The 20,245-nt window shown below is 41.6% G+C and overlaps 1 protein-coding gene across 5 annotated transcripts in view; it reads left to right on the top strand.

Moving 5' to 3' along the window:
* Agtpbp1 (ATP/GTP binding protein 1) overlaps positions 1–20,245 on the top strand; it is a 128,862-nt gene that overhangs the window by 93,940 nt on the left and 14,677 nt on the right. For all 5 annotated transcript variants that reach the window (XM_005355304.3, XM_026782897.1, XM_013349180.2 and 2 more), the window contains 7 exons: positions 4,658–4,745; positions 9,624–9,768; positions 11,441–11,594; positions 12,532–12,712; positions 13,506–13,635; positions 16,365–16,496; positions 20,062–20,238. In XM_005355304.3, coding sequence (XP_005355361.1) covers positions 4,658–4,745; positions 9,624–9,768; positions 11,441–11,594; positions 12,532–12,712; positions 13,506–13,635; positions 16,365–16,496; positions 20,062–20,238 — 1,007 coding nt within the window. The remainder of the gene's footprint in view (positions 1–4,657; positions 4,746–9,623; positions 9,769–11,440; positions 11,595–12,531; positions 12,713–13,505; positions 13,636–16,364; positions 16,497–20,061; positions 20,239–20,245) is intronic.

Raw genomic sequence — 20,245 nt, 5'->3', positions numbered from 1 at the left:
GCATCTGTCTCCTGTCTTCTACATGACTTCTCACTGACTTGCCTTCTTTCTCCCAGAATTCAGTTTAGTTTTACCACCTAGCTCTATTCCGCTCTGTCACAGGCCAAAGCTGCTTCTTTATTCATTAACCAATAAAAGCAACACACACAGAAGGATCTCGCACCTGCAGCTCACAAGCTGCAGCCCTTAAGGGGCCATAGACCTTTATGGAGTAAAGTGATCATGGAGACCACAGAAAGAGAACAAAGCTCCAATAATTACTTTTACTAAAGATCACTGTTATTAAAATAGAATCTGACACAGCAAGAATTACAACATAAGAAAGAATGTAAAGATTGTGAACAGTGTAGCCAAACTTGGCTTTGGGATTTTGAGGACCCACTTTTGAGGACTGTTTGAGGATGTACTTCAGCGTCTTGAGATGAGATAGCATTGGATATGAGGAATGATGGAACCCATGCAGGTCCAGCCAAGAACAAGATGACAAAAGCTGATGAAGCTCTGGAAAGTCGGCCTTCCCTACCAGAGCCTGAAGTTAAAGAGCAATATACGCCTCATTATAAAGTGGATTATAGTCTTAAACATGTAAGAAACCATGAGGGCATGAGGGGGAACACGCTGTCTTCTTCTGTCAAAAAGATGAAATAAAGACAAACATTGTAAACTAAAAATGTCGGGCTTCAAATGTGAGACAAACATTTCATATAGGTTGTGTTTTTGGCAAAGACATGAGGAAGCATTTGAACTGGACCCTGGAAGCATCTTGGGGTGTACGTGTCTTGTCTTTCCAGGAAGTGACACCCACAGAATCTTAGCCAGGAAGTGCAACTGCTTTTCAGTTCCAACTGTCTGCATAAAGAGGCACAGGAGGCTCATGAAACAACAGGGAACCTTGCGTCTTATCACTGGGAAGCTTATTGATGTAAGAAGATAGCTGCAGTTTTTAGTGTGATATGACTATTGTTAGAAATCAAGAGAAAAGTGATCAAGGTAAAGAATATATCAGCTCTTGGAAATCATATGATAGTTATTCTTAAATATCTTTTTAAAAAAGAAGAGATTTGAATTTGATGCTAGAAATTATTTAGAACTATCTGTCAAGCAGAATAAGCTACCAGCTATATGAAGCTATTAAAATTAAATATTTGAGTTCTCCTGTAGAACTAGACTCATTGCTAGTATTTAATCAATGCCCATTATATAATACATTTTATTTTAGGAGAAGACTAGCTATCAGGGACTTAGGGAGCATAACTAAACCAGCATTAACTTGTAAACCGAAATGGTTATATTCTTTTAAATAAGAAATAACTGAAAGTAAGTATTGAGTGTAAGGAATTGGAGGACATAAATCAAAGGGAAGGAAGACAGCTAATGAAAACAAACGATAGATATTTAGACCAAAATAAAGCAAAATATAGAAGTCAATGTTTAGATGAAAGGAGATGTATGTGTGTGTGTGTGTGTGTGTGTGTTATGCATGGTATATGTGCTGTGGTATGTGTGCATGTTGTATGTATGGTATGTGTGGTGTGTGTGGTGTGCATCTGGTGTGTGTGTGTATGATGTGTGTGGTGTGTTTATGTGTGGTGTGTGTGTATGTATGGCGTGGTGTGTATGTGTGGTGTTTGTGTATGTATGGTGTGATGTGTGTGTGTGGTGTGGTTGTGTGTATGTGTGATGTGTATGATATGTGTGGTGTGTATGTGGTATATGTATGGGTGTGTGGTGTGTGTATGGTGTAGTGTGTGTATGTGTGGTGTGTGTTTGGTATGTGGTGTGTGGTGTGTGTGTTTGGTGTGTGTGGGTGCAGAGGTTGGAGGAGGATGTTACCGTGCCCTATCTGTCTCTGCTTTATTTGCTTGAGACAGGATTCTTACTGAACCTGGAGCTAGGCTGGCCAACAGTAAGCCCCAGGGAGCCTCTCTGTGTCCTATTTAGTGCTGGGATTATAGGCATGCATGTAACCACACCCAGCTTTTCACATGTGTTCTGGGGATTTGAACTCAAGTCTTCATGCTTGTATAAAGTGCACTTTCCACTGAGCCACCTAACCAGTCCCCCAACGTAGATTTATGATTTTAAAATTGCATGTGATTGAGTGTCTTGCCTGCATGTATGTGTGTCAGGTACTGCTGGTTGGTAGAGGACCATCTCCAGGACCTAGAGTTAAAGATAGTTGTGAGTGACCATGTGTTGGGAGAGGAGCGATCAGTACTCTGACCTGAGCTGTCTGTCCAGCCTCCCGAGGTGGAAATTTAGAGATGCTGTGAACTCTTGAAAGCTGAGAGCTGAGCATAGTGGCGCATCCCTGCATCTCAGCACCTGGGAGTTCAAGGCCAGCTTCAGCTGTGTAGTGAATTTAAACCACCTTGGGCACCTGCTTCAAAACAACAAAACAAAGAAACAAAAAATGGGAAAAAAGAATACATTAGGTGTTTAACCCTGTAAAACTAAATTATACTTTTGTTGTTTATTTTAGCAAATGATGAAAAAATCAAATGGTTTTAAGTTTTCTTTTCTGAACCTAGTGTGATCTCCACACTTATTTTTTAAAAGAGCCAAGTTAAGGGGCTGGAGAGCTGGCTTATGGCTGAGAGTGCAAGTTGCTTTTGCAGTGATTGCTGTTGGATTGTCAGCATCTGTGCCGGGAGGCTCACAACTGACTGTGGCTCCAGGGAACTCTACCCCTCCATCCCGTGTGGTTACCTGCACTCAAATGCACATAAGCATAATTTTAAAAATAATAAATCTAAGAAATAAGAAACCTAAGAATCTAGGTGCAGGATTCCAAATAATAGCCGATATAACAAGTTACTGCTAAAAGAACAGTAGTTTGTCAGAACTAAGACAGCCCACAGTAAGAAGCCTCCAGCATACAGTGTGCCCATCAGGAGTGTGAGAAGCCAAGGTGTTCTGTTGTGGGTAGTGAGAGGCCCAAAGTAAAATCCTGACTTTTAAACGCAGTAATAGTTTTTGTGAAATAGGGGAATTGTGGCATTAAAAGCACTTGACATCTAGGGCAGGTGGTTGGGAGAGCATACTGACCATTATCTGCCTAAGACCAGCAGTGTTGGGCACACAGACGTTATTCACTGTAGCTTGTATTATACAGAATAGAACTGAGAAATTTGACCAATATTGGATCAAGTAGTATGTAACATTTTGATTAAAATTAAGAGAAAACAATTGTTTATTCTTACCAGTATATTCACCGTCAACATTTGAGGTTGTGATCTCCTGAAATGCAATGAAAATAGAAAATAACAGTAACTTCCTATGAGGGGCTAGGTGGATAAGGCTTGCAGTAGAACGTTATTCCCTCGGAGATCCAGGAGGCAGCATCGCTGCTGTGGGCTGGTGTGTGTCAGGCAACACACTTTGAAGGTGAGCAACAAATAGCTTTGAAAGAGCCAGTTGGAAAGGGAGAGGAAAAACCTTATAAAATGCAAATACATTTAGTGAAATATTCCTGCACCAGGAAAGTAATTACATACTGAAAGTAGAATTTAAAGTCAAACTTGATCTCAGTAAAAAGCTGTCAGTATTTCTAAAATTAACAAGTGAATTTAATTCATTTCCAGTTTAAAAGTCTACTGTATCAGGTTAGGGAAAGAAATGAGGTGATTTTATGTTTTTTTTTGTGGGGGGGGGGAGAAGGGAAGATAAGATCTCACTGTGTAGGCTGCGATGAAACACCATAACCAAAAACAACTTGGGAAGGAAGGGTTTATTCAGCTTACACTTCCACATCATTGTTCATCACCAAAGGAAGCCAGAACAGGAACGCAAACGGCAGAAACCTGGAGGCTGGAGCTGATGCTGCCTACTAGGCTAGCTTGCTCTCCATGGCTTGCTCAGGCTCAGCCTGCTTTCTTAAGGAACCTAGGACCACCACGCCCAGGGCTGACATCACCTACCATGTACTGGGCCCTCACATATCAATCACTAATTAAGAAAATGCCCTACAGCTTGATCTTAATTGAGGTTCCCTTCTCTCAGATGATTCTAGCTTGTATCAAATTGAAATAAAGTGAGCCAGGACACCACCCTACGTTAACACTCAAGTGGAGAGAGAATGAGCAAACATAGATTGTTTGGCCTTTCTCACGGCATATGAGACACTATGGAGAGTTAGAGGAGTGATACTCATCTGTGTGTATGCGTGTGTTGTTTGGGCTGCTGCCTCAGCCAGGCTAGCTGGATGAGCCTCTTACCATCCTCAAAGAGCGTTACAGACATGTGCTACTGCCTCCAGCTTCTTAGATGTGGGTTCTGGGGCCTGGAGCACAGCCTCATACTTGGGTGACGAGTTTTACCTTCAGGGCCATCTCCCTAGATTCTCATATCTTTATGTATGGCTGTTTACTTTCTTCAAGGAGTACATTATCTTTAATTGATTGAATACATACAATTTAACGGAAAAATGGTAGCCATTCACTCTGAAGTTATTCCATTTTAGTTAAAATTTAAAAGGGGTTATTATTGGTAAATTATAATTGAAGAACTCTCAGATTTCTCTAATACATCCTAAAATAATGACATGCACTGTACCTCAGCTTTCCTGGATTTTTGGTGCTTTCTAGAAATACAAGATTCATTTTTACATCAACAGTTCTGAAAAAAATATTTTCTTCCCTTTCCTCTTCTTTCAAAGGTATGCAGCCACTTATGTATTCAGTTCAGGAAGCTCTAAACGCCAGACCATGGTGGATTCGGATGGGGACTGACATTTGTTACTACAAGTAAGTATTCTTACAGAAGTTCATCAAAACAGTGAAAACAGGCTTAGTATGTGTGCTGGCTAGTTTTATATCAACTCGACAGACGCTAGAGTCACTGGAAAAGAGGGAGCCTCAATCGAGAAAATGCTTCCACTAGACTGGGCTGTAGGCAGACTGTAGTATGTTTTTTTAGTGATTTGGTGTGGGAGGCCCAGCCCACTGTGGGTAGTATCATTGCTCTGGTCTCTAGGCTTCTGTCCTGATGTCCTTCCATGATGAACCGTGATGTGGAAGTGCAAGCCAAATAAGCGCCCCCCCCCACCTCTCTTTCTCTTTCTGAGACAGGGTTTCTGTGTAGTTTTGGAGCCTGTCCTGGAATTCACTCTGTAGACCAGGATGTCCATGAACTCATGGAGATCCACCTGTCTCTGCCTCTCGAGTGCTGGGATTAAAGGCGTGCGCCACCACTGCCCAGTGGTCATGTTTTTTTTTTTTTCACACAGCAACAGTAGCCATATTTTTTGTTAACGCTGGGAATTTCATACAATATATTTTTTAATTCTAGTCAACCCCCACTCTTTCTTCTCAACTTCACTCCTGTCTCCCTAACACCCCAACTTGGTCTCTTTCTTTTTTCCCTCTTCTTCTTTTTCCTCTTCCTCCTCTTTTAAAATAACTCATGGAGGCCAGTTTGTGCTGCCCATTTTCCTGTGTGTGGGGGCATCCACTGGGGAATGGTGGACCTGCCAGGGGCCACACCCTTAAAGAGAACTGACTCTCTCCCCTTCAGAAGCCGTCAGGTGGCTATGGCTCCCTAGCCAGACTGGACACCTGTTAACCGTGTGCAGGTACCCTCAGCTGCTGTGGGTTCCTGAGCACAGCAGCCCTGTCATGTCCAGTGGTCACTGTTTGAGACTGGTCCTCCCAGACATTAGACTGCAGAATGTTCTTCTTCCTTCTCCTCTGAAGTGGTCCCTGAACCTGTGTGGGAGGGTAGGTGGTGTGTATGATATAGATGTCCTGTTTGTGACTGTAGCTTTGCTGCTAAACAGCCTAGACTCCTTAGAGTCCTTGCTTTCCATTTTACTCTGATGTTCCAGGTAACCTCCACTCTGTATCTTTAATGCTTATTTTATTTACTATGACAATACATGACTCCTGCATAGTTATCAGCAGTTCTTTGCATCATTTGTCACTTAGTCTGGTTTCCTCGTGACCCCTTCATCCCGAAGTGCTTGTGCTGGACGCCTGAGGGCACTTGGTGCTCGTTTATGTGCAGTCGGTGTTTGGAAAGCTAGAAGGTATAGCTTGCTGTCTCACCGCTGGAAAGGGCGATTTTGTAAGTCAGTCACACCTTCCCTTGGCAGGAGGACAGCTTGCTGCTGTCTTTTCAGAGCTGTTTTAGTAATGCACACAGACTTTCTGATTAAACTCTTAAAATTTAAACTACACAAGTGTCTGACTCACAGTTCTGAGCACAACCTTGCACGTTCACAGCGTGGATTCTGCCTTCTCCTGTTTCTTTACTAATAGAATACCCTTTTCATGCTCGTAAGGATACCCTCTGATGTTTAACTAGAGCCCACTGGACGTTCCACGTGAGATTCCAGTTTCCCTGTGGTCTTCTGTTGGAACATGGATGCTAAACAGTAGGGGAAATGCTCAGGTTTGAAAAACTCTGCATCCAAACTAACCATTTAACATTCTAGTTTTTAATGATCATTTCCCATCAGTCACACAGAGTTTTATATGCTCATAATTTTGGCCTTGGTGTTTTATCTCTGTTGGATGCTGGCTTCTGTCCTGTTAGTTTTGAGTTTTCCATAAGTGGGTTTTGACTTTAATGTAGTCCTTAACAGCGCGGATATCTCATCCTTCTTAACTTTATCAGAAGATGATGGCTTCTAGAATTTACACAGATTTAACAGCTGCTGCTGTCCCTTGGGAAAAACCCAGGTCTTGCCGGGCGATGGTGGGGCACACCTTTAATCCCAGTACTCGGGAGGCAGAGGCAAGCAGATCTCCATGAGTTCGAAGCCAGCCTAGTCTACAAGAGCTAGTTCCAGGACAGGCACCAAAACCTACAGAGAAACCCTGTCTCGAAAATCAGATAGATAGATAGATAGATAGATAGATAGATAGATAGATAGATAGATAGATAGATAGATAGATAGATAGAAAACCCCAGGTTTTAAGTGCTGTTACTTTCTGGGAGAGAAACAGGCTTCCTCTCAGTAAGGTTCTATACACCCCGTTTGTTAGCAGAATAAAGTGGCAAATAAACGAGGAGCAGACACAAGGAAGTGTGTACCCTGATCCACTCTGCAATGCTTGTAGTGTTCTTAATGACAGCTCAGTAGAAAGGTGCTCCTGGACCACCCTTTCTGTTCTTAATGTTGGAGTAACAGAGGGGACCTAGGCATTGGTGGGCAAGGTTTTGGAAGACCTGCTCAGGCTATTAAATATTAAAACATCCATATTTCTTTACATTTCAAATCCTTTCATATACAAAGTGTGTGACCATAGCATGATTTAAGTTTTTCTGTATAAGGAATGATAACAGGCATTTTAATTTTTGCTTTTTCTCTGGCTGTTTTGGGGTCAGATTGGAATTCAGCGCATTTTAGCATACAACGCTTAACTATTTTTTATGTTGTATGTGTTGTTGGGGTTGCTTTCCAGAAGCCTGCATTCAGTCAGGATTGGACACTGTTATGTCAACTATAAATAGAACAAAGTTCTCTTCTGTCAGCATGTGTATGTTTGTTTATAGCCTGTGACTTTCATGGGACTACTTATGATGGCATAAATGCCTCTTCAGTTAGCTGTCACCTCAGGGAAAAAACAACTGTCAGGCTCCTTCTTGGACCTGTTTTGTGTGTTCTTTAGCTCTTAGTGCTTGCCATTGTCTGTGCACTGAAGACACAGAGATGGAGTTAATGAGGACCAGTGTGAATATGTAAGTGTGGGAGTAAATGACCTGTAAGCCCTGTTTTTCCAAGAATTTTAAAACTTTAGAAATTAATTTGATAGTGTATCTTTAAACACTAATGTCAGCAAAACTTAAAAACTTTAAAGCTTATAACAGCCATGGACAGGGTGATATCCCACGTGTCCACTGCCCACTTTAAACTTATAGCAGCCATGGACAGGGTGGTATTCCACGTGTCCACTGCCCACTTTAAACTTATAGCAGCCATGGACAGGGTGGTACTCCACATGTCCACTGCCCACTTTGAACATTTACCATCATGTTGTCAGTTTTGTTTGTGTATTTCATAACCACCGGTGATGGTGGCGCACGCCTTTAATCCCAGCACTCGGGAGGCAGAGGCAGGCGGATCTCTGTGAGTTCGAGACCAGCCTGGTCTACAGAGCGAGTTCCAAGACAGGCTCCAAAGCTACAGAGAAACCCTGTCTCGAAAAACAAAAACAAAACAAAACAAAAAACAAAAAAAAACCCCCACCTGCTTCCAAGTTGATTTATATAAGTTCCTTCCTATTTATTTATTTACATTGTGGGCTGGGTTTTGGAGGGTGGGGGTACCTGCTTGAGTGTAGAGGCCAAAGGGCAGCTTTTGGGATTTGGTTCTTTCCTTCTAAGACGTGTTTCTGGGCACTGAATTTGTGTCATCAGCTCTGACATCAAGTACCTTTATCCACTGAGCCATCGTGTGGGCTCCCATGCTGAATTTTTAAAGCAATTGTCAAATACACATATTTTGTCCAGAAATACTTACCACTAAAACACAAAGATCCCTTAAGACCATCTAACCACCTTGCCATTATCATACATAAGAAAAGGTCTTAATGTCATCTAGCCAGTGTTCACATTCTTCCAGGGGCTATGTAAATGCTGCTTGTTGCGTCCCCCATTAAATTTGATGAAAGATCACACATTGCATGTTTGAAGTATAAAAGGCAGGAAAGTGATATATTTCTACAACTGCTAGCAGGAAAGAGCAGTCATTGGAAAATACCCTTCAGAATGTTCCCTGTTAAAATTCTCTGAGGATGCTGCTGACTGCCCCTGCTCACCACACATCACTCAGTGTGGGCAGTGTGTACTCGCCCTTCCCTCCCAGCGCCCTGTTAAACTGACTCATTTCTCATATAGGAGTTTTGTGTTTGTCTTGCTGATTGCACCTTTGCTATTAACAAGTGTATCTTGCTGATTTCTTGTACATTGTCAGTTAGATATAAAAACTTAACTAGGTTTATTTTTGGCAAGAGCACTGCAGCCGTGATGCTGCCAGTTTCCCTTACACCACATTAGTAAGTATTAGGAAGCAGCATCTTTCCTGGCTATGTCCCATGGTAATCTCAACACTAACTATGGTGAAGTGCTAGTACTGTGTACCGTGAACGCAGTCCTCAGCCCATTGTCTGATGGAGGGAGGGAGCTGCCTTTGATGCGCAGTGTCAAGATCTAACCACATGGGATCTGAAGAACAAGCTGGAAATCACTGGCCGGCACGGACTGGACGGCCTGCTCAGGGTGGCCTCCAAAGGCTCAGATGCGTGAACATGCGCTCCCTAGTTGATGGAGCTGTTAGGGAAGGGTCAGGAGGTGTGGCCTTGTTGGAGGAGATGTGTCCTGCCTCGTGCTTATGGGTCAAGGCATTAGTGCTGAGCTACTCCTCAGTGGTGCCTGCCTGCTCCTGTGCTCCCTGCTATGATGGTCATAGTGAGGTGGACGTTAACCTGAAACTGTAACCCCGGTAAACGCTCTCTTCATAAGGTGCCTTGGTCATGGTGCTTATCAAGGCAGTAGGAGAGTAATGTCTGTGGGATACAACAGTTATCCACTGGGGGTTTTCTCTTTCTCTTTGAAATTCCACTTAATAAAATTGGCAAAGGAAAATCAGAACATCTGTGCCTTATGCTTTTTAATTGCAGAAATCACTTCTCAAGAAGTTCAGTTGCTGCAGGTGGACAGAAGGGAAAGTCTTACTACACAATTACATTCACTGTGAACTTCCCACATAAAGATGATGTCTGCTACTTTGCCTATCACTATCCATATACATATTCAACTCTGCAGGTGAGAGATGCTGATTGTAAACTTTCGAATATCACTCTGTACTGTGGGAAGTATCAGACACTTGGACATAAGTTGCTTCTGGTTGAATAAATAATCAGAGCAGGGGAAGGCTCAGGCTCAGCAAACATTACAGGTGGATATGAGACGATGCAGTGACTATGGAAGCCTGGGGCTGGCGGAACGAGGGTGCTCACTGCACAAGCTCGAGGTCCCAGCTTTAGATCTGTAGCTCCCACACAGGAAAGAGACAGCTTTGTGTAGTGAGCTCCTGAACCCCAGCGCTGGGAGCAAAAGCAGCTGGGTCCTGGGTTCTTGGCTCTGGTCTAGTCAGAGACCTTATCTCAGAAGAGAAAATGAAAAATATAGAGAAGCAATGAATGCTTGACACTACGTGGCAGCTTTTGCTTTCACATGTACCCACATGGGTAAGCATATCTGCACACGTGTGCACACAACCCACTCCATGCTTCCACACATGTGCACACATGTGCACACATGCCCACTCCATGCTTCCACACATCTGCACATATTTGCACAAATGCCAACTCCCATGCTTCCACAAATGAAAAAGAGTTTAAAAAAGAAGTAGGAAGGAACATTTATGTATTTCATATATCATTTGTACAAATTGATATTTCTCCAAACTTTCTGTGAGCAAATTTTTACTAAATGGGATTTCAGTTTTCTTAATTAAAAGCACTAAATCTTTTTTTTTTTAATTTAACAGTAGGAAAGTATGGCCGCATTTTGAATTTTTTTTCTGCAGGAAGATTAATTTTTTGGCATAAGAACTAGGTTTATTCTGTAATCCAAGACTCCAGTTTCTTAGAATGTGGATATAAACTGTGAGATTGCTGAATGTTTGCATTGTATATCAAAACTAAACAAGATAAATCAAGCCAGGTGTGGTAGATTTATCCTCACTGCAGAGTATCTGGTCTAATGGCAAGGGTGCTGAAGGGGTGGTCATGTACAGGAAGGGAACTGGAGGACATAACTGAACATCCTGGCCTGTAGAACAGAGGGGAAGAGCTGACGGCTCCAAGCTTGGCTGCTTTTCAGTAGAGGGTGGCATCTGGAGCCTTCCTGGCCTTAGTGACATTAAGTTAAGTTCTGTTTCAAAGTTCTTTCTCCAAGGAAAGTAAATATATATATATATATATATATATATATATATATATACATATACATATATATATATATACACACAACATACATACACACATATATGTATATATAAGTATGTGTGCATATTATATATATTCATTATTACACATATATATTACTAACCTTGGAATCAGAAGGAATTGTTCATAATTTGTTATGTAGTTTTAGCTTGCTGTTATGTGACCTTAGTTATAATTCCAACATTCTAAATGCTTTGCAAACCAGATGTTTTTCACGGATCAGATTGGCAGCTGAGCTTGTGTGAACTCATTTAGAATATTGGTTCCACTGAGGGAAACCCTGCTGCTGTACTGTGTAGCTAGCAGATGATACCTTTCTCCCGTCCTGCACAGGTTGAGGCCTATATTTGGCCTTGAGGGTTTTAGAGAAGAGTTTTAGGAACCAGATTTACTTCTGGTTCTGTGGATATCTAGATGCGTTACTTATGTATATCAATAGGGAGTTTTGAAATGATTTTATACTTTGCTTTTAAATTTTTGTCAAGATGCATCTTCAAAAATTGGAATCAGCACACAATCCTCAGCAAATTTATTTTCGAAAAGATGTGCTGTGTGAAACCTTGTCTGGAAACAGCTGTCCCCTGGTGACCATTACAGCAATGCCAGAGTCCAATTATTATGAGCATATCTGTCAATTCAGTAAGTCCATCTTCTTCACTCAAAATGTCACGCACTCTCACTTGCGTTTGCTTTCTATGTATTTATATAGAAATAATACTGAGAGCCACCTGAGAAGGTTAGGGCTCTAGTCTCGGCCCTCACCTAGTTGTAGACCTACCTCTGTGTCTCCCATGTCTCCTTTGCAGAGTGAGGTTAGCTGAGATCTCCTCTCAGCACTCCGTCGACAGCCGTGCTTTTAGTTCTCAGGTCCAGGTGCTGAAGCAGAAGGGCCGCGGTATTTTAGAGTTGAGACATTTGATAGCTGGCACTATTAAATAGCTGCTTGCTTTTTCTCCATCATTTAAAATTTTAACATTACTTCAGTTTTACAGCTGACGTAATAAAAATAAGATCATAGTTCAATTTTTGATAAGTATTTCAAATTACCAACAGCAAAAAGAGATGCTGTGCATGGGTGTGGGGTGGTGAGTCGTGTGATTGTGGGCTAAGTGCACAGTGTTGGTAGATTGTGCCAGTGCGTATGACTGCTTCGCCAGTCTGTGCATGCTGTCCCACTGTGCTGTCATGCAGAGTTAGTGAGGGGATGAAATGCAATTTTATATTTTAAGCTTTACCAGGTGATAGTCCTTGTAAAACTGTTTCCCCTCAAGTTTTTTTAATCATTAGAAAATAGGAAAGTGATTCCAACAGTGTACATTATTGCGCTGTGTGTGTTCACATTGCAAGTTCCTTCATGTGGCAGCTTGCTTGTGTTTCCTACTGTAGGGCCTAGTGTAGTGTGTGTGTGTGTGTGTGTGTGTGTGTGTGTGTGTGCGCGCGCGCGTGCATAGTGAATTACCCTGAGTTTACATTGGAATTCACAACTGAGGAGAGTTCTGGACCCCAGAGTGATAAGTCGTTCAGGTTTTTAACATGCTAGCTGTTCATTTTAATTGAGATTTTATGTGCACTTTAGGAAATCGTCCTTATATTTTCTTGTCTGCTCGGGTCCATCCTGGAGAAACTAACGCAAGCTGGGTCATGAAAGGAACACTGGAATACCTCATGGGTAATAGCCCTACCGCCCAGAGTTTACGGGAGTCCTACATTTTTAAAATCGTCCCTATGCTAAATCCAGACGGTGTCATCAATGGAAAGTGAGTGGAGCAATAGTTACAGCCATGTCGTAGTTCTTAGGGTGGCTGTTATGTGAGTTTGCTGTGCTGGTAGCGTTCAAGTTAATTCAGAAAATGGGTTTGATGATTTTTTTTCTAGAAGAAAGCAAGCTTTGGTGAGTAATTCATCGATAGACTTTTAAATGGCTGTGCTGGTGTTCTTCCTATGGAATGTCATTTCATGAAATCTTAGTTGTTTTGGGGAAGCTGTGCCAGGTATGAAGAAGGCCTTTCATTCTTTAGTTCTGCCTTCTTCATAACAGTGAGGCCAGAGATTGTGCTGTGTTTGATGACATTAGTACATCGCTCCTGTGGACAAAGGACAGCACATTGACATTTTCACGACTACATAGTTTTCATGTATTTGCCCTTCTCTGGTGGAGGACTCAGATTGCACATCTACATACAGCTAATGCACTCAGCATAGAGAATTAGTATTGCAGATGGCTACTAGTTAGTCAGTAGAGAATGTGTCCATTGATGCGTTTTATAAAGTACAGAAGAAAAGCAAAGAATTCATAATTTTTTTATAACTTAAAAAACTTTATTTAAAATTTAAAACTTTATTTTAAAATTTGAAATCACTATTGTTGCATTAATATGACATAAGATTTTACACATAGCAAATGATGGACGTGTGTTTACTTAATGAATACTATATATGTTCAGTTGAGCGCCATCTGCATTTACTTGACTACTTACTGGAATAGGTCATAAAGTTGGATCAGAAGGGTATGTGACGGTCTGTGGCAATTGTATTTTCTGTTTTGTGTAGTCACCGCTGCTCCTTAAGTGGAGAGGATTTGAACAGACAGTGGCAAAGTCCAAACCCAGACTTGCACCCTACGATTTACCATGCGAAGGGGTTACTACAGTACCTGGCTGCAGTGAAGCGCTTACCGCTGGTACGTGCCTGTATTTGTACTTATTGATTATGATAGTATATATTAAGTTATATTTTACATTGGCGTGCGAAGTGACATCTTTGCCCCTGTGTCATTAGACCGCCCTCTCTTCTGTCCTCACCTCCCACCCCAGCAGGGTCCACTACTTTCTTGACCTGTGTCCCGTCCCCTTTCTAGGTTGTGACCTGCATACATGTGCATATATTAATCATAGATCTACACACACACTTTTAAACCTGGGTTCCACATATACTGGTATTTGTTTTTCTGTGTTTACTTAATTGTACTTAATGTAATCATTTCCAGTTACGTCTGTTTCTACAGATGCATACAGTTCTCATTAAGAGTGTCGATTTAGGCTGGATCCTCCAGGAGTTCTGTTGTTAGCTGTGTTGAGAAGTTCCCATCATGACTTCCCCAGCTGCTGCACACGTCTCTTTCTGAACAGTGAGCAGGGCTCCTCTTTCCTCCCTCCCGTCAGCACCTCTTACTTGGATTTTAATGACAACTACCCTGGTTGGTGTGAGAGAAAATCTCAGAGCACTTTTAATTTACATTTCTCTGGTGGTTGGCTAAGGATGCCAAATACTTTTTAAAAAAATTATATTTATGTATCTTTTTTGTGGGAGGGTTGGCATTCCTGTCCACAGTGCAAGCTTGGAGGTCAAAGGGCAACTCTAGAAGTTGGTTCTCTCGCTCTACTGTGGGTTCCCAGGCACCTTTTCAAGTATTTATTAGACACTAATATTCCTTCTTTTGAGAACTCTCTTTTTGATTCATTATACCATTTACTGAGTGGGTGATTTTATTTTTCAGTAATTTTTAAAAGAAATTCTTTATAGTGTTTAGATATTAGTCCTCTGATGTGTAGTTGTCAAAGATTTCCTCCCTCCAAACAAAAAACAAAAACCCAAGCTTTAGGGTTGGAGGGATGTGTCAGTGTTTAAGATCACTGGCTGCTCTTCCAGAAGATCCAGTTTGATTCCCACACCCACACGACTGCTCAGAATGATCTGTAACTCCAGTTTCAGGGCATCCAACACTTCTGGCCTTTGAAGGCACCAGGCCCACCCTTGGTGTAAATACGTACATGTAGGTAAAACATTTGTAAACATTAAATAATTTTTTTCGAGACAGGGTTTCTGTGTAGCTTTGGAGCCTGTCCTGGAACTAGCTTTTATAGACCAGGCTGGTCTCGAACTCACAGAGATCCGAGTGCTAGGATTAAGGCATGCGCCACCACTGCCTGGCTAAATAAAATGATTTTTATAGCTTTAAAGAATAAAAATGTATGTGTTTCTGTGAATATATGACGCACGTGTTCAGGGTCCTGAGCAGCTCTGAAGAGAGCCTGGGTCCTTTGGAGGCCAATATGGGTGCTGGGCACTGAGCCCAGAGCCTCTCAGAACAGCTAGTGCTCTTGAGCCTTCTCTCCAGCCATCTTCCTCCTTTTCCATGCAGACACTTTGATTTCATGTAACCCCGTTTGCCAGTTGGAATTGTTTCCTGTACTGTGTGGGCTTCTTGAAGTGCTTTCCTCTACCACTGTGAAAGCTTCAGGTCTCATGCAGGCCATGGTCTGTTTTGATGATTCTATGCCAGGTGTGAGATGCAGATTGGTCTTTCTAGAGGTGTGGAAGCCCAGATTCTCCAGACCATTGTTAAGGAGGCTATTGTCTTGGTTACTTTTCTGTTACTGTGAGAAGACATCACAATCCAGACCAGTTTTAGAAGACAGTTGAGGGAGGTTTTCTGTCCCACCTGGTCCTGCAGCTGTTAAGTCCCAAAGAATGACACAGAGATCTATGTTAGTTATAAACTGATTGGCCCATTAGCTCAGGCTTCTTATTAACTAATTCTTATAACTTATATTAGCCCATTATTCTTATCTGTGCTAGCCACGTAGCTTGGTACCTTTTTTGGCAAGACAGTCAGTCACATCTTGCTTCCTCTGCGGCTGGGTCTGCGACTGCAGACTTAAACTTTCCTGTTTTCAGAATTCTCGTTGCCCTGCTTATACTTCCTTGCCTGGCAACTGGCCAATCAGCATTTATTAAACAAGTACAAGAAACAAATCTTTACAGGGTAAAAATCGTCCTACAGCATGTGAAACCTTCAAGGATTTAGCAATTTAAACATCAATTATAAATCCTTAACAAAACTTGGTTTTACTTTTTATTAAATGATGATTTTTCTAAATTTAAAGACCAAAGAAGACAGAGCTGTTGGTTGGCTTGATATATCTGCATTTATTTGGTAATATATGAGTCTAAAGATTAAAATTTTTGTTTTGGCAACTGTAGTTTTTTTTTTTTTTTTCGAGACAGGGTTTCTCTGTGGCTTTGGAGCCTGTCCTGGAACTAGCTCTTGTAGACCAGGCTGGTCTCGAACTCACAGAGATCCGCCTGCCTCTGCCTCCCGAGTGTTGGGATTAAAGGCGTGCGCCACCACCGCCCGGCTGACAACTGTAGTTTTAATTCATCCTAAAGTTACTAAAGATCATAATAAAGCATTCTTTCACAACTTTGAGCACAATAAGCTGTGTATAGGGAAAATGATTTTGTACATGGAATGGAGTTGAATAAATTCAGAGCCTGCATTTAAGGGTTCACATCATCACTCATGTCTTTAAGATGTGAGCATGCTGGGTCAGCCAGCAGACGTGTCTTTTGGAATGTGACATGTGTAGACCTAAGGCTTTAATTGTGAAAACATATGCTCTTTTTAAGGTGTATTGTGACTACCATGGCCATTCTCGAAAAAAGAATGTGTTTATGTATGGCTGCAGCATCAAAGAGACAGTGTGGCATACCCATGACAACTCAGCTCCCTGTGATATTGTGGAAGACATGGGATACAGGGTAATATACAGTTCATGAATATTTGAATTTCAGAAGCTCCAGTGGCACAATCGGTTAGCGCGCGGTACTTATATGAATATTTGAATTTCAAATGCATGTAAGCTATCAGAAAATTTTAATACACGTGAATTGATCAGATTCGATGTCTGCATCTTGCTATTTTTGTTTAAAGTTTTTATTTTTAGGTTTGCTTTCGTATTGATCTTTGCTATCCATTTAGAATTTATTTTTGTATTTTGTATGGAGATGTGCCTTAGGTAGGGTTTTATATTGCTGTGAAGAGACACTATGACCATATGGCAACTCTTGTAAAGAAAACATTTAATTGGGGTGGCTCACTTACAGTTTTAGAGGTTCAGTCCGTTGTCATCATGGTGGGGAACAGGGTGGAGGCAGACATGGTGCTGGAGAGGTAGCTGAGTCTTACATCTTGCAGGCAGCAGGAAGTCAACTGAGACACTGGGCAGTATCCTGAGCATAGAAAACCTCAAAGCCCACCCCTACAGTGACACACTTCCTCCAGCAAGACCATACCCACCCACTCCAACAAAGCCATACCTCTTAATATTGTCACTCCCAAGAGATTATGGGGGCCAGTTACACTCAGACCACTAGGAGGGTCTTATCACTGTAGACATTCAGTTACTTCTCTGTGCCACCTCATTTTAATCATGTGAATCCTGATATGTTTTAGTATTCCTTTAAAACTTTGGTTGGCTGCGGTTTTTTTTGTTCTTTGTGGTTTTTTTGTTCAGTTGTTGTTTATTTTGTCTTTATTTTCCTTGTGAATTCTAGAATATTCATTTGTAGGTTAACTTTGAGATTTGAGTCAGAATAGTGTTGCATCTAAATTAAGTTTGAGAAAATTACTTAAGAGCATTTGTATTCATAAACATTGCTTGTCTATTTGATAGAATCTTATTTTCTTAATAAATTTTTTAGTTATTAGTTTTATTCCCAAATACTCTGGATCTAATTGCAGTTGGGATTAAGAACTTTTCCCTCACAAATCTGCTACCCCTTGGTAGAGCATTGTTTGCCTATAGGAAAATTATTAACTCTTTCACGAGAAATTGCTATGAGTTTTATGATTCTTCCAAAAGCGTTGCATATCAAAATGTATCTTCCTGCCTATCAGTAAACGTGAAGGTGAAGTAAGACTATGTTAGACACTGAAAGTACCTGATATCTGCTTTATCAAATAACCTTTTCCCCGAAGCTACTGGGCAGTAATCTTCTAAAAGGTATTTTTTAAAGGATTTATTTTATTTCATGTGTGGATGTTTTGCCTGCATGTGTCTGTGCACCGTGTATGTGCAGTGCCTGCAGAGGCCAGAGAGGGCACCAGAAGCACTGAAACTGCCATGCAGACAATTCGAGCTGCCTTGTGGGTGCTGGGACCTGAACCCAGATCCTTTGAAAGAACAAGTGCTCTTAACTGCTGAGCCATGTCCGGTTCCTGGAAGGTTCTCAGGACTGAGCACTCTGAAACAGAGCAGCTTAAGAAAACTAATACAGGAGAAGCAGAGCAGGCAGCACTGTGGAGGAGTCACAGGATCTGCAGTGTCTCAGGTGTCAGCATTCAACAGCCACAGCCCTCAGACAGGGAGGTGAAATAGGGAATACTTAACTTAGATTCTGGTAAAGGATGTTTGGAAGTGAATAGCAAGAGGCCCGAAACACTGGGAGGAGCTAGCAAGAGACAGCCGGTTCTTGAGCTATTCTCCAGACATCAGCTTCCCTCTCTGTAAAATATCCAGTACTCTGGCGTGGATGCCTGCTGTGTGTGTGGGGACAGTGAGGCTGGAAGAGGGCATGGGCCACCACGTGGGTACTGAGGGCCTGATGCAGGTTCTGCAAGAGCACTCCTAACCACGGCACCCCCTCTCCAGCCACCCCACCCTCATGCCATCCCTCTTTACCTACACAGCAGCTTGATGTTTGCTGATTATCATTTTAGGTCATCATATCTGGATTTATCTCCATTATTGTATCAATTACACAAAATTCAGATTGTGCAGTTTGGGTTTACGATATTAGAGCACCCACTTGCATTTCTTGAATAGTCTCTTGTAGGTGGCCATTTGAATACTATTGCCAAATTCTCGGTAATACAGATGAAACCAGTTAATGCTCAGAATGCCACGAGAGGTGCTGCTGTGACCCACACCCTTTTTACTGCAGCATCTCTCCTAGGGAAACCAGTGCCTGGTTCTTTGAGTTTACATAGTGACAATTGGAAGTGAGGTTGAGGCTTTCATGTTTGCACATCACACTATCCTTTGGAAGTACTTTATCATAAGTCTGGCTTTTGTAATGTTCGTGTAATTACTAGTATTTTAAAAATAAGAATGTTTCATATGTATTACAAACACATTTTCTAGGGCTGGAGAGACAGCTCAAAGGTTAAGAGCACTGGCTGTTTTTCAGAGGTCCTGAGTTCAATTCTCAGTAACCATATGGTGGCTCACAACCATCTGCAATGCGATCTGGTGCCCTCTTCTGGAGTGCAAGCACCAGAACAGTGTATACATAATAAATAATTAAATCTTTTTTATAAAAAAAACCCCACATTTTCTAATTTTTTTCTGGTGTGTAATAATTTAAAAATGATATTTGTTGCCTTTTCCCCTCTTTTGATAGCAATGGGCTGAGAACGTAGGGCCTTCTGTGTGCTTAGCAAGTCCTGTGGACTCCTGAACCACATTCTCAGCCTTGCAGATTTTTAAAAGTTGCTTCACGTTTAATTTAACTGGCGAAGAGTGACTTCAAGTTTTTCTCACTGACAACAGCTGAGCCCATGTTAGTGATGATTGGCTCTTTCTAGTGCAGAGCTCAGTGTTTCCTGCATTTCTATCCATATGTGGGGCAATTTAGACAGAGGTCACATTGACATGGATGAGACTGTTTCTCCAGACATAGTCATTCTTTTTGTGATTTTTTTTTAGAGTTTGTCCACATGTTTACAATATTAGGTAAGCTTGATAATTTGAGTTAGAAAAAGTATTGGTACTGCTTAGATTATGATTTCATTAGTTGGGCTTTTTTTTTTTTAAATCTTGAGGTCATTGACATTTAGTGTTAAATCAGTTGACCTTTTCTGGGTTAATTTGTTTTAAATTTTAAGCATGTTTTTATTTATATTTTATTTGCTTATTAATTACTTGTGCATGTCTATGTATGTGTGTCTGTGTGAAAGTTTTCACACATGCATTTGGGTGCCCGGAGGAGCCAGAAGAGAGCATTAGATGGCTGGAGCTTCAGTTACCAATGTGAGTTTTCAGTACCGAACTCAGGCCCTTCGCATGAGCAGCCAGTGCTCTTACCCTCGAAGCCATCGCTCAAGTCCCTTTCTTTATAGTTTTAGCCATGTTTGTTGTAGATACTTTTAAATGTGTACTTTGTATGTTGCTTGCTGCTATAAATGTGTTTCCTCACTGGTTACCATTTGGAACAGCAGAAGACTCTAAGTTAGCTAAGGTTGAGTGAGGGGGAGGAGCACAGATACTTAAAAACAAAGCAGTGTTTGAATTAATAACTTCTGGGTTACAATTTGATTTTACAGACTCTGCCTAAGATACTGAGCCACATTGCTCCAGCATTTTGCATGAGCAGCTGTAGCTTTGTCGTGGAGAAATCCAAAGAGTCCACAGCCCGGGTTGTGGTGTGGCGGGAAATAGGCGTTCAGAGGAGCTACACCATGGAGAGCACTCTGTGTGGCTGCGACCAGGGGAGATACAAGGTAAAAC

The sequence above is a fragment of the Microtus ochrogaster genome, chromosome 16 (genome assembly GCF_000317375.1).
Source record: "Microtus ochrogaster isolate Prairie Vole_2 chromosome 16, MicOch1.0, whole genome shotgun sequence".
Lineage (NCBI taxonomy): Eukaryota > Metazoa > Chordata > Mammalia > Rodentia > Cricetidae > Microtus > Microtus ochrogaster.
This window is presented reverse-complemented; position numbering and strand designations above follow the sequence as displayed.